At 34.7% G+C, this 15,786-nt stretch overlaps 1 protein-coding gene across 1 annotated transcript in view; it reads right to left on the bottom strand.

The window, feature by feature from the left end:
- LOC110021049 (aspartic proteinase-like protein 2) overlaps positions 1–15,786 on the bottom strand; it is a 59,580-nt gene that overhangs the window by 20,520 nt on the left and 23,274 nt on the right. The window contains exons 5-6 of the mRNA XM_020719379.1: positions 5,703–5,865; positions 5,556–5,626 (exon numbers count right to left, since the gene is read on the bottom strand). Coding sequence (XP_020575038.1) covers positions 5,556–5,626; positions 5,703–5,865 — 234 coding nt within the window. The remainder of the gene's footprint in view (positions 1–5,555; positions 5,627–5,702; positions 5,866–15,786) is intronic.

A 15,786-nucleotide genomic window follows, 5' to 3' on the forward strand; every position in this document is an offset into this window, starting at 1 on the left:
TAGAGCGACACCAGTTAGGATCCCACGGTTCCCTCGTTCCGGCATCACTATTTTCTTTTGAATTTACTTAGTATAAATGAGTCGTAAAATCCATTTAAACTGGGGAGATCTCGTTAGCAACCGTGGGTTACCTCCTCTGAGGGACTCCCGTAAATTCGAAAGAACATATTATGTTTTGTTTTTTTTTTATTTTGAAAATGTTGTTTAATTTTGAAAAATCATTTTGTTTTGAAAATGAGATTGTATTCAGTACCTGCATAATGTGTTAAAGCAAGAGTAATTGCAATAAAGAAACATCAACAAATAAAATGTATTTGCGTACGTGACGTATCTGTTGTTGTTATTCCTGTTGCATGTTTAACTCACAAAACACAATATAATTTGCAAAGAATTTAAATAAATTACAGAGAAAAGAAGAAAACAGTAGCAGTAGAACAAGTTGTAGTAACAGCTAGGAACTCTAAACAGGTGATCCTAAGGTTTTCTACAACTACTGAATGCAACTAGCGAGCTAGTATGGTGATCCTGCGATCTCCTACGACTCCGGGAAGCAATTAGCAAGTGTGTATGGTGATCCTATGACTTCAAACAACAGCTAGGAATTTTGAATAACGCTTGTATGAGTTCCTATGAACCCAAATAGTAATGGGCAGCACCTATGTGACTTCCTACGAACCCGAACAAAGTTGGGCAGCAACTAGATGGCTTCCAAACGATGGTGGACAGCTACTAGGTGACTACCTATGGACCCAAATGGTGGTGGACAGCTACTAGGTGGCTTCGTATGAACCCAATTTGTGGTAAACAGCTCTTAGGTGGCTTCCTACGACATCAGACAGCGGTTAGGAGCATTGGGCAGCACTCTACAGCATTCCTATGACACTGTGCAGCAACTAGAAGCATTGGACAGCAATCTTACAACTTCCTACGACACTGGGCAGTAACTAGAAGCATTTGACAACGGTCCTACAGTTTCCTATGACACTAAGCAGCAACTAGAAACATTGGACAGTGGTCCTACAGCTTCCTACGACACTGTGCAGCAACTAGAAGCATTGGACAACGATCTTACAGCTTCCTACGACATTAGACAGCAACTAGAAGCATTGGACAGAGGTCCTACAGCTTCCTACAGTACTAGGCAACATCTAGAAGCATTGGACAGCGGTCCTATAGCTCTTTACGACATTGGGCAGCAACTAGAAGCATTGGACAGCGGTCCTACAGCTCCTTACGACACTGGGCAGCAACTAGAAGCATTGGACAGTGGTCCTATAGCTTCCTACGGCACTAGGGAGCAACTAGAAACATTGGACAACACCCTACAGCGCTTATAGCACTCCAAATCATTAATTCCAGCACCTCACAACACTCCTACAGCACTTATAGCATTCCAAATCATTAATTACAGCATCTCGCAGCACTCCTACAGCACTTATAGCACTCCAAGTCATTAATTCCAGCACCTCGCAGCACTCCTAAAGCACTCTATAGTGATTGGCAGCTCAAACAACACATATACAACGATCTTTAAGCTTCCTACAACACTATAGTGATTAGCAGCCTCAAACAGCACATATACAGTGATTAAGTTGTTCAAGATCGACCAATAAAAGCACCTTAAAGCAGTGATCAAGTTGTCAAATGAATAAAATTGAATGAATAAAATTGTGCGAATAAAATTGTGCATCAGACTAATACTTGCATCTTTTTAACCAAGACAAATTCGGTTAACACGATTCAATGCAAAAAAAACTATTTTGAGATCTAAAAGAATCAGTCCCTATGATTATGAGAGCTACTAACATAACAAATATAAACAGGTAAATAAATTATGAAGTGTTTATAGTATAAATTAAGCTCAGCCGTCATGAGATCAAATCTTATAGATGAAAGAATGCATGTGAAAACTTTAAACCAAATTGAATCTACATAAATATAACTAATTCAATTCCTCAGAAAGTTTCCTTCCAGCTTTCAACAGATTCAATAGCTTCAATTAAAGATCTATATTAAAAAAAAGTTTAAGCGAGGAGATCAACCTGAACCGACGAATCAGATCACACGGTAACAGAAGCCTCTCCTGCAAGAAGAAGAGGGAGTTCGGGCAGACGCTTCTATTCGCAGAAGAGGAGCTGGGGTCGAACATGGAAGGCAGAAGGCGAGCGGGAAGCTTTCTGCGATGAGGGAGTCGAGCAGGGGATGATCGAATGAATCCGAGGAGGGGGCAAAGGAGGCGAGCCTTCTTGTTCGCAGTGGTCGAGCGCCGGATTTGTTCGCAGAAGAGGGGCTAGGGCTTTGGTACATGAGGCAGATAGGGGAAGAAGGCGAGTCGTAGAGGAGCGTACGGGAGACGGGACGAGCTCTGCGGCTTCGGTGCAGGAGACGGGAGAGAGCAAGCGAAGGATGAGACTTCGATGCGTGCGGCAGAGAGGGGAAGAAGGCGAGTCGCGGAGGAGCGTACGAGGAACAGGATCGAGCTCTGCGGCTTCGGTGCGGGAGACAGGAGAGAGCAAGCGGCTTCGGTGCGGGAGACGGGAGAGAACAAGCGGGGGACTTCAGCGCAAGGAGGAGGCGAATGGGAGAGCAGGCTTTCAGGAAAGGCAGAGGAAGACCAGCGGGACAGAAGCTGATGTTCGGGAAAGGCAGGGGAGGAAGATTCGGCAAGGGCGACGAGTGGAAGAAAGAAATAAGCAGCAGGAGAGTTAGTCGTTACTCGAATCAATTGGGCGAGGAATTAAATAGTTTCCAAATGCAAGGGAGGATTAAATGGAAGGTATTAAGACAAAAATTAAATAATTCATTTGAATTTTGAAATTTGAATTTCAAATTCAGGTGAGCTCGTGTCTAGTTGTGTTCAGCCCGAGTCCAACCTGAATCAAACCCGAGTCGAATCTGGGCTGAGCCCGGGCACGCGCATTGCTAGAAAAAGTGCATCGATATTCGTGCTAATCGCTCGCGCACGAAACTATAGAGATATGAGTGTCCTTCCTAGCTAAAGTCGACGTTTCGAATGCGTCAGCGCGGTTTGTTTCATCATCTGGGGTTGTCCGGACGAGTTTGCCGACTGACGAGTCAAATTAACCCAAAATTGTGCGGGGTGCGATGCGTGCAAAAAAATGTTGCATTATCGAGCGTTCGGATCACCAAGGGGTTTCTTAGGGGCTGCTTCTATTAATGTAGGAGCTCGACTCGAGTTTCATGTGTCGATCCTAATCAACTCAACGCCGAGGATTTCGGACCGCCCATGTGAAACTCAAAGGAGTGACGAGGTGGCTCGAATTTTCTAAATAGTGTGGGTTCCGTCCTAGTCTTCTAAGAGGGCCAAACAAGAGAAGCGTAAAGCTAGACCCTAGGCTCTAAGGATAGAAGTGACGACCTCATCCGAAAATGAGGTCAACAGTAGGTGAGTTATTTTGATAAACTTTTTAATGAAGTTTATGAAAATGCAATTGACCTTAGTGATCTTAATATCGTCAATAATAATAAAACGTTTCATTTTTACATTTGCGTTAGTAAAAAAGAAGTTGATGAGGCTTTAAAAAAAACCAAGGGTGGAAAGTCTACAGGACCTAATGATATCCCAATTGAAGTGTGGAAATATTTAGGAAATTTGGGAGTTTCTTGGGAGCTTCCATAATAGACTTGCCTAACATAAATATAACTAACCCAATTCTAAAAAATTCTTTATCACCCAAGATATTATCTTTATTTAAAAAGTAAGTATTTAGTTAGCAAGATTATCTCCAAAAGATATTTTGGAATAAATACAACATTGATTTTCTTAATCAAAATCTCTAAACCACCAAATCAAACCAGTAAGTTTCAAATAATCCCAAGAATTCCCTATAAATAAAAGTGTTCGGACAACAATCCTAATGAAATCCTACATAAAGAAACTAAAACATTATTGCAAGTATGCTCAAAAAGAAAGGAAAAGCCAAGCATTGAATCAAAGCAAGCTTAACTATCCAAATTTATGCAAGATTAATAATCATGCAAAAAAGGCATGATGTTTACTTCTGAAATTCAATTCCAACAATCGATTAGCCTTCTTGTTAATTTAAGAGTGGGAGATGGAACAAGCAACCAACATTAACTAGCCAATTTTATTTAATTTTCCAATATTTTCTCCTTCCACAGAACTTTTCTTACAAAAATAAATAATATTAAGGTTCCAAGAACTATCTAAGAAGCACTTGAGAATAAAATATTAAAAAAAAGACATGATTTAAGAAATTAAATTAGTTAAATGTAAGTTGGTATATGTTGCACTATCAAATACAATGCAAATGGAGCACTTAAAAGTTCTAAAGCTAACTCGCTGCAAAAGGCTACATTCAAACCTATATAATTGATTATAAAAAAAATTTGCCCTAATCGCTAAAAGCTAAAAATCATTCAGATACTTCTATCCTTGATAGCCATCCTCAACTAGTTCTTCTAATATGTAAAAAATGCATTCCTAGATGAAAAATTAAATGAAGAAGCCTAAATAGAACCACCATGATGTTTTAATTAATATTTTGGTACAAATCATGTATGCAGACTGAAAGAAAACCATTTAGGAGCTCAGAAAATTCCTAGGAGTATGATTCGGAAGGATCGCTAAAGCCATGGAAAAAATAACATCAAATAAATTCTTGAGGATCTCGCTCCATTCATTAAAAAAATCTATTGAGGCCAAAATCATAATTTTAATAGGATATGTAGATAAGTTGATTATAAAACTATGTAATTAGAAGATTCCATAGATTAAAATTACCTAATATAATCAATAAATCTATTGCATAGATAGAAGTACAAGGTCCCCACAAAAAAATAACTCAAACCATTCATCATCACTTCATAATATCAAAGTTAAGGGGAAAAAAGGTTCCTGAGCATTATTTCTTGTTGTCCAAAAACTGAGAGCTACTTCTAGCAAAGTTTGAAGAAGAAAAGTCAGCCAATTAGTGGCAACTGGAATTCATATTGCAACAAACAAACGAAAAGGAAGATTAGGCCCAGAAATATTGGCGAGTTATCCATCCTATGAGGCGAGAATTCTTCTAAGCACAGATGCTTCAAGGAGAGTGGGGTTCTTAAACGATTTACCTGTTGAGTCTTCCCCACAACTACAACATCAGTAAATTTCCAGTGCAATGTCTGCACATACTTGATTGCTATTTCAAAAGTTCCGATATGCATTTACCCTGATCATCTCCAAATAATTGAAGCATTACTGTGACAATAAAGTATTGTTGAAAAATGAAAGAAAATTTGGAATTCATAAAATAGATGATTATGTTAGCTCTGAAATTTCAATATCAGCAAAACAGAAGTGAAGAGTGCTTGGTTACAAGAGAATAAAAAACACAACAATAATAAATTGCATAGGCAGGGAAAAATTTACATAAAAACATGGAAACAATGGTAGCTTCTGGAAAAAAAAAAGAAACAGATTTAACGACTAACTGAGAGTAAAAGGTAAAAAGTACTTTCTTAGATTATGATATTAGATAGCAGCAATCTTGAACTTTGACTGAGTCCAAGTTGCAAGAATAGCTGTATACCTTCCAGAAAATTGGAAGCAAAGAAACTCTCGGATGTTCTGGAAGCTCAAATCAGGCTGATAGGAAAAAATCTAGAAGGAATAAATAAAATTATCAGATAGAAATTCCAAAATCACCTGTTTAGAAACATAAGGAAAGGCTACATACTGCATTCATCAATGGTTTAAAAGCTTCTTCAGGTAGATAAGCTAAGGTTGTTCCACTATCAATTATGGTCCCTCTCATGTCCCCGGATTGGAATACATCAGTTGGAAGTTTCAGAGATGTTCCGCCAACTGCAATTGATTTCATAATGACATTGTAATGTGACCTACAAAAGTAAAATAATAAACAGCCTAATTAAACCTGTCAAAAACCAGTAAATACCTATAAAGGTAATAAAATATAAAAGGTTATAGCTGTAACTCAAAGCAATGAAATGCATATTGCTAATGTCTTTTCTGACAAGGCAAAGACATCCTATATTATGATCCGCTTTCAGATCCTAAAGCGAAAAAGATTATATAACTAAATACCAAAGGTTTAAGTTTCCTTTCCTACACTCTCTCCCCTTGCAACATCACCCTGCCCTTAGGAGGTCCAGCATGGGCGTTCCACACTCACCTTAAGTCTCTCAAGCTTACATTCACCCTCACTTGTGCATGCGGCCAGCACTCTACCACGCTTGCATCTTCTAATATGTAGCGTATCATTTTGCATCATTTTGAATTTCCTCTATTGATTCCAAAAGCTTGAACCTATTAATCCTTACCAGTTCGTAGCGCTCACATCCACGAGCACTCTCTTTAACACCAATGCCTTCTGGTCTATTAACCTCAACACTTGCTCCCGATTCAAATACGGTTGAATAAAATGTAGAAGGTGGATAGCGAATGCAATGTCAAACAAAACAGACTCAATTTCTCTTGGTTGTGAATTAAACAACTTTATTATTGCTAATTTCGCAAAAAAAAAAAAAAAAAAAATCACATCAACAGAACCTGAATACCAAAAGTGAGCAGAATTGACTATCTTAATTTGATCAAACAGAATGCCAAGTTGGATTATTGGCTCTTTTGATGCATAGGATGATAATAATATTATTTTTTTATAAATATTTCTCTTATCATTATTGTTAAATGATATATTTAAACTTACGTCTGACTGTTTATGCCTGATTTAGCATTCCAAGTTTTCAAGCCTAGTCATAATAAAAATGGCATTAGAGCAAAAGTTATATTAAGCTGTATTGTTAGTGAGCAAATTTAATGAAAGAGCCATTATAAAAAAAATTTATGATAAAAAGCAATTAGGATGATTGATGAGAAAATTTTACAACGGACTTGTGATATTTGGTTAGACATTCCGTTAAACTCTAATTCAGTAATAATGTTTTTACATCTCAAGAAGATGGATAACCAAGAGAAATTAATACATAAAAATATGGAGGGAGGCGAAGTACATCAAATGTTACTATTGCTATGAATCCTCTCACTCAAATGATGAAATACATCAATATCACTTCAGTGGATAAACAACACCTAAAATTCAATGCAAACTTAGGGATGTATTAGATTTTTAAAAATTTTGTAACAATTCATTATAATAAGAAAGTAGCCAACTTCAATTTTCTTGAGAAAGAAAATTCAAATTCTGTGGAGATCAAATATTATCATCAATGATAATGCCATCTTTGAAAGCTTCTAAACTGTTGAATAGTGGTCATCAAGGTCTTTTTGCTAAATAAAAGTTGTAACAAAGGAGATAAAAAAGGTTAAAGAATATCCCAGTGGTGAATGAATAATCACAAGTCCTTCTAAATGATTTACCTGGGTTACTTCCGATGAGAGAGAGTATTTACTTTCAATTTATTACCAAGCTTATATCGAATGGCAAGAATGCCATACCATAGCAATTAAAGAATTGTGGAAGTTAAAAAGTCAATTATAGAAATTATTTAAAAGGTTTTCAGACCTAGTATGATAGCTTGGGCAGTCTTAACACAATCTATACAAAAAATGATGGAACTTTCAGAATGAGCATTAATTGTAAAGAACTGAAAAAGCTCACCATTAAGAGTTACAAAGTAAACATGTTTTGAAATTAAAATGTCGACCAGAAGAAATGTTAGAGAAAATTTTATCAAGCATTAGCATATCGTTTTGGAGAGTCTCAATACTATATGTAAATAAAAATGATAAAAGTTTCAGAATGTGTATCGACTGTAAAGAAATGTATAAGCTCACTATTATGAAGAAATATCAAATATCAAGAACTGATGATCATTTTGATCAGCTTAAAGAACCTTCCATTCTCTCCAAAATTGACTCAGATTTGAATATCATCAATTATGACAGCCAAAATAGCATTTATATAAGGTACAGACATTTTGGATTTGCGGTGATGCTTTAAAACTAACAAATGCATCTGTAATATCTATTGGCTTGATGAGCATAACTTTTGGACCATTTTTTGAATATCTTTGTAATTGAATTCATAGACAATATTCATATTTATTTAAAATATGATACCAATCAAGCTCATCATCTACATATAGTGCAAGTACCAAAAAAGAATGAAATTTATATAAATTTCTGAATGTAGATTCTGGCAAAAGAACGTTATCATTTGGGGATCAACGGTGAAGGTACCTATAGAATAAAATAAGAAGGAACATATTATAGATTGGTTATGCCAAACTTCTATTACAAAAGTAAAATCTATTTTAAGTCTAGTAGGGTATTACATAAAGTTTATCAAGGAATTTTCTTATATGCAATGTTGTTACCCAAAAGATGGTTAAATTTAAATAGGATGATCATTATGAGAACATTATTCAGAATTTAAAGAATTTACTAATGGCTACACCGGTGTTAATCAAATACAAAAGAATATAAAATATATAATGATGTGTCATTTCGAGATTATGTTCTCTTAATGTAGCATTACAAAGTAGTTGCTTATGTTTCAAGGTATCAAATGAATTATAAGAAAAAAATTTCAACTCAAGTATAAAATTTACAGTAATGGAATTTGCACTGAAAATATAGAGATACGTTCTCTATAAACGTTAGTATGAAGTCATCGTTAATCACAAGAAATTAAAGTGTATCTTCACATAAAAGAAAATAAATTTAAGATAGGCTCATTAAATATTATGATCAAAATATATTATATCATCCAGAAAGTATAAACATCATTGATGGTTTTAAATAAAAAAACGCCAAGCAGTGAAAACTAATTATTTAATTAGTAGGGAATGAATAAAGACGTGGATAGGAAGAAATTATTAGTAGTCACTTTCATTAAAAAAAGTTACATTATATTGAATAAGATAATAGTTCATTCTACTTTGAAAGATAGAATATACAATGGACCGACTCAAGATTCTGGTTTTCAAAAAAAATTAAATTTGTTAAAAGCGGACCAGATAGAGGACAATGAGATTGACAAGAATGAGTTTTTGAGATGCAAAAGCAGACTTTGTATACCAAATGCTGATGCTATTCATTTAGAAAGAACAACATGTATCAACAGCAAAAATTACTATTTTGCTGGCGGAACTTGAAAAGAGTGGTAGAATTCATTGCTTAATATTCAACTAACCAGATCTTTAAAATTTAACAAAATCAGTTCCTCTAAATCAAGCCCGTCAATTGATATTGATATTAGCCAAATAAATATTGCTGCAAATTGCTTATAACTTAAATCTCCTCTTCAAATTATTGGAAGCATTGAAATGAATAACTGACATTTCTTGTCATATTTAAAGTTTTTATCTTGCCCAATGTCCATTATAGAAAATATATTAAATGATTTGCAGAATATTAATGAAAGAAATATATATACAAATGCTTGCATGTGCTTGTTGACCAATGAAATTCACTCCCTCATAATACAAATTATAAATGCTAATGTGTATGTGTATAAAATATTTGCCTGTTCACAACTTTAGAAAAAGATATTATTATTGAAATACCTTAAAAGGTATAATTAAAATGCATTTTTACGATGAAGGTGCTTTATAATGATATGATATGTGTATAAAATAATTGCCTGTTCACAACTTTAGAAAAAGATATTATTATTGAAATACCTTAAAAGGTATAATTAAAATGCATTTTTACGATGAAGGTGTTTTATAATGATATGATATGATTTCCTAATCAGGCATCTTATTGCTATACAATGGAATGCTTCATTTCTTTTAAACTTGTCATGTTCGAATAGAATGCATTAATGAAATATGTAATAAAAGTTCTTAAATTTTGACAAAAAGACATGTTTTTAAAGTTCTTTGATATTAATTTTGTGGGTGACTTAAAATTATTAGAAACTAATATTTAAATGATAGATTCTAAAGCAGTAAACGTGAAAGAAGAGATTTTGCATATTATCGTTGTGGAACCACGAAGCGTACAGCATTTCTATAATTTGAGTGGTTCACAATCAATAGTAGAATGGTTGTAATTGAACTTTATAGATTATTTCCATTTTGATATAATGAATGATAATATCATAAGAAAGTCTATAAAAATTTAACATACTATTATTATTGACTAAGAGTATATAAATTTCTGTCCAACAGTTTATAGTTGACTTAATATTCCGAATTTTCGGGTTGATAGGAGATAATCATTGTTTGGAGTCTTATCACATGTCATCGTGACTAGCCTTAGCTTTATTGGATTATTAGATATTTGGTGAACCTTCCATTGGCTACACAAAGAGAAAAAAAGGGGTAAGTTGGAGATGAAGAGAAACAGAATGAGAATGGGAAGTATATAAATTAAAAGCCTTCAATCCTGCTTATATGAATTGCACAAAGATTCTACCCTCCAAGTCATTCAGGTGGTTTTAATATGGGCTTTTTTAGCATCGCCTTTAATCCCTCTAGGATTGGTCATGAAATCTCCCAGTATTCATATAAGGAAAAGAGAGCCAACGAGTCATCCAGAGTGATGGGGAATCCATCCTCGATCTAGCTAAAGAGGGGACAAATCCTAGAGATTTTTTAAGTATATGTTTGATTCCCCTCACTTGAACCCATCTTAACACAACCCTTGGTCATTTTCGAAGCTCTATAAATAGGGATTAATTCCAAGAGGCTAAGAGGGTCGGATATATAGAGTCTCATAGTGTGTGAGTGTGTTAAGTGTATTAGTAGTTTTCTTTGAGTCTTAGTGATTTCTGGAGTTTGTGAGTCCTGTAAGTGTCGTTAGAGTCAGAGAAATCAGAGAACTTTAAAGGAGTGTTTCAGGAATCATTCCAGATAAGTATTTATATCTTTGTCTTTATTTCTTGAACTTTGGATTTGGCTTTTATAAATATGTTTTGTTTTGTTATCCCCATGCGTTTTGAGTAGTTTTCTCTTTCTCCATGCAATATGAAGTAATCAAGTAAGTAATTTTGATTTTGTTTAGAATTTTTTTTATTCCTAAAAATTGTGATGATATTTTTACCGGACTTTCATTTACTTTACAAATTGACCACTTCTATTGTTAAAAATTTATTGAAGAAACTTATAGACTTGAAAGAGATAAAATTTCTTAACTTGTAAAAATCACATTTCACCTTGGAAAGAGCAGTGAGGATCGTCTGAAGGGGAGTGCAAATAGATAGAGAGATATGATTTGATGGGTATAGAATTGATGTTTCTAGAGTAACAGACTAAATTCTTTTATCAAGTTGGTCTAGAGATCGGAACTAATGGGCCACTAGTAAGTCTTATAAAGAGTGCACAGTGGATAATCTAGGAGTGAGAGACTAGAACCTACCCAGCACTACTAACATGCCGACACCAACTTTAGATTAATCAATGTTCTTTACACAATCGAAAGAAGTAAAAAATAGGTATGCTCCTATTTATCATAATACCACATGTAAACTTCTAAACATTTGAAATCCTATACTGATTATGAATTATTGACAAGAAGAAAGTCTCTTTTTATATATTTTCTAAAATCATTACATTTAGATTGACTTGCATTTTGTAGAAATTAGTAAACTTAATTTTCATCTTTAGATATTTGTTGCAGTCTTAAGTAAAGTTCTCTTACAAGTTAAAATTTATCAATTTCATTTCATTTCTTTTCGTTTACGTTTCCCTTTCGGATTGATACTGGGGTTCTTATGAAAAATCTTATATTACTGGAAACGATACGTATACTTGCATAGTATTTCTAATGAAAAAACTATTTCTTTAAATTTTATCATATTACATTTGCTCTCACTAACCGCTAAATATAAATTGGGTCAAGTTTTATATAAAAACCGCTAAATATAAATTGGGTCAAGTTTTTGGCATATTAAGAAATATAAATATTTGTGTAATTGCAAGGTGGGTCAAGTTTTTTGCTTTGTTGTCGGGGAACAAAAAAAAAAGTAACTTTAAAAAGGAAATATCTTTTTCAGAATTTTCTTTGAAACTTTATTTTGAAGTGTAGGATTATTATATATATATATATAATGGTAATGAATGTGAAGCTTATCCTACCACTATGGTGCATTCTCCTAAAGTTGGGGCTTTAAATACTTCTCTTGAAAATGTTGCATCATCTTTGGAAAATGAATGGCAAATGCAAAAGTAATCACGGAAAAAAGCTAAACGTAACATTGAGTTATCTAGACTTAATGCTAGCAACATCATATTGGAAGGTGCTTACCACTCTGATGGAGAACAGTTGGTCAACCCTACTAGATCTACTAGAAGGGGTGGCTCACGATATCATGATTAACATAATGGTCAGGAATATTAAGGGAGTGGCGGACCCTAACTCCCTTAATAGGCTTAAAAACTTGTATAGGGTCAATAAATTACTCATATTTGCTATTTTGGAGCCTTTGGCCCATGTGAATAAGCACGGGATTCCTAATAAATTCAAAGGATATCGCTCTTACTGTAATGTTAACAACCAAATTTGGGTTTTTTGGAAGCCCACTGTTAATCTTTCTATCATTGAAGATAAGGCTCAATACAGATAAGGCTCAATACATTCTAACTCAAATCTCTTTTGATGGTTTTCAGGGGTGGGGCACTTTGCTTACTCTAGCTCTATTTTACATAAAAAATATTTACTTTGGCAGAAACTTGAGTCCATGGGAAATATCACATACGAAAATTGGTTTGTTGTAGGAGACTTCAATATGATTATGAAGTCGATGGAGAGGAAAGGAGGGGGAAGAGTTGATCCTGCTCTTATTAATAGATTTTCAAACTCTGTGTCTAACACAGGTCTTTTTGATTTGGACTACACTGGTTCTCTTTTCACTTGGAGGAGGGGTTTTCTATATCAGAGACTGGATCGTTTCTTGGCTAATTCGGCTTTTAAAAGTTACTTTCCTATTGTGAAAGTGCAACATTTGAGTCATGTTACCTCTGACCACAATCCTATATTGCTCACTTTGGCTTCCACTGTTAAATCGGTCATCTCTAGATTCAAATTTCTTAATGTTTGGACTTCATGTGCTACTTTTCTTGATTTGGTTGCACAAGCTTTGAAATATGATGGTGTTGGGAGTTCTTGGTTTGTCCTGTGGTAATTGCATAAGAAAGTGACAGCTCACCTCAAGAAATGGAATTACCATGTCTTTGGTAATGTACATAAAAAAGTAAAGGATGCGTGAAGGATGCGCAGAATATTGTTGATTCGTTGGAAGCCCAACTTCAAATTTCTCCACACTTGATGGATAATGTTGCCCAAGCACATTTAGATCTTATGGACGCTATTGCTTTAGAGGAAAATTTACTTAAACAAAAAGCTAATGATTCTGCTTTTGTTGCAGGAGATCGAAACACTAATTAACCATGCAACTCTTAAGCATAGAAGAAACATCAATAGCATTTTAAAAATTAAAAAAAGCTGATGGGAATATTATCACAAATATGGAAGAGATTGGAGACAGTGTTGTTAGCTTTTATACTGAATTATTTCATAACTCTTCTCATACTATGCCTGTTGATCCTACCTATTTTGAGAAGGATTATGACTATACAAATAATCTTAATTTAGTTTATCCTCCTGATGAGCCGGAAATCTTGAATGCTTTCAAATCTATCTATCCTAATAAAGTAATAAAGTCCCGGGTCTTGATGGGTTTTCTTCTGCTTTCTACATACATGCTTGGGAAGTTATTAAGAAGGAGGTTACTCTTGTTCAAAGCTTTTTCCTTGGAAATAATCCTGGTAAATATTTCATCTTGGTACTTATTGTTCTTATTCCTAAAGGTAATGATAAAGTCATTTGGGACAATTTTCGTCTACTATCACTCACTACAGTGATATCTAAAGCCTTGAGTAAGATTATTGTTAGTAGACTTCAGCTTCATCTCAATCATATCATTGTTGAACAGCAGTCTGCTTTCATTAAGGGCAGGGAAATTACTGACAATATTCTCTTAAGAATTGATTGAGGAGTTGGATAAAAAGTGCAGAGGGGGCAATATGGTTCTCAAGTTGGATATCAAAAAAGTTTTTGACACTATTAGTTGAGATTTTATTCTAAATATATTGCAAGCTAGAGGTTTTAAACAAGACTTTTGTTCATCTATACAGAGATGGTTGCCTAATAACAGCTATAGTGTGATGTTCAATGGTGAAGCCCGTGGTTTTTTCTCTGCTGGAAGGGGCATCAAGCGGGGAGACCCTCTTTCTCCTACTATTTTTATAATTATTTTTTATTATCTTTCCAAGCTTATTAACAAGTTGCATCAAGAGAGACCTTATCTTCAATTCTCCCATAGGTCTAAAATTGTTGTGAGCCACCTTGCTTATGTTGATGATGTCATTCTGTTTTTAAATGCGAGTAAACGCGTCATCAAAGCTACTATGAATTTGTTAAAAGACCTTCAAAACACCTTTGGGATGTTATTTAATTTGGCTAAGTGTTCTATGTACTTTGGCATAGGTGCTCCATCTAACACTGTTGCTTGGGCCCCTAATTTTACCAGCTGTAAAATCTCTAAGCTCCCTATTAAGTACCTTGGGGTTAACATTCTCAGAGGTAGAATCAAATAAACACAGATGGATGAGGTGATTGATAAGATTAAACTCAAAATTAATGACTGGAAAAAATGTTTTCCTTTCTAATGGCGGAAGGCTCACCTTATTGAAAAGTGTTCTTTGTACTCTCCCACTTTACATGATGCAGGTTCTCAAAACCAAAAGAGCATTCAAAAGACGCTTGAGAATATTTTTAATAAATTCCTTTGGCAAGGTACTAGAAACACCAAGAGCTGGACTACTTGGAACTATGCTTGTAAACCTCTGGAAAGGCATCATTGTTGCTCGTGATGTAGCTTCTCATTTTATGTTTTGAGATATTGGTGATGACAATATATCGTTTTGGAAAGATGATTGGGGTCTCTCTACTTTCTCTAATCTGCATCCTCATGATAATGATGTTAACCTTCTGATCTCTGATTGTTGGATTAATGGTGAATGGAATCTTGATATGTTGAATTCCTTAGTTGGTGAAATTGCTCCTGCCATAGCAAAAATTCCTGTTAAACCGCAAGATATAGCTCTTCCTTTATGGAAAACCATACTAATTCATCTGTCACAAAATGGCTTTACTCAAATATTCACTCCTTTACTCCATGGAAGTGGCATGTTTTTATCTGGCATAAACTCATTACTCCATCAATATCCTTTTTCCTTTGGAGATACTTTCATAAGTTGCTACCTCTTGATGATATACTCAAGTTGAAAGGGCTGAAGCTTGCATCTTATTGTTATATTTGTAAAAAATGTTCTGAATTATTGAATCATCTATTTTTTTAGTCTCATTTTTCTAAAGAAGTTTGGCATCGTATTGGGTGCTTTTTTGGGATACACTGACCTGCTAAACTGAACTTTAAAACTGCTATGGAGATTTGGAAGGGTTTGGAACCCTCTTTTACCAAGTTTTTTTGTTTACCGGTGTTCACCGGTAATTGTTTTATGGTAATTGTTTTATGGTTCATATGGATGGCAAGAAACAATCATAAATATGAAGCGACTGGATACACCCCCTCTACCACTTACATCTTAGCGATTGCTTATTTCAGTAAGGCATGGAAGTCCTTCTCTAGACATAATGTTACTCCTACTGTGGCTAAGGGTAAGAAACCCATTTTGATTAAATGGGCACCACCCCCCCATGGTTGGTTTAAAATTAATGTCGATGGGAGCTTTTCTAATGCCTATGCGGGTATGGGTGGAATTATAAGAGATGTGCATGGAAGATGTATAGCTTATTTTGCCTCCCCTTGT

Source organism: Phalaenopsis equestris, unplaced genomic scaffold (genome assembly GCF_001263595.1).
Source record: "Phalaenopsis equestris unplaced genomic scaffold, ASM126359v1 Scaffold000118, whole genome shotgun sequence".
Taxonomy (NCBI): Eukaryota; Viridiplantae; Streptophyta; class Magnoliopsida; order Asparagales; family Orchidaceae; genus Phalaenopsis; species Phalaenopsis equestris.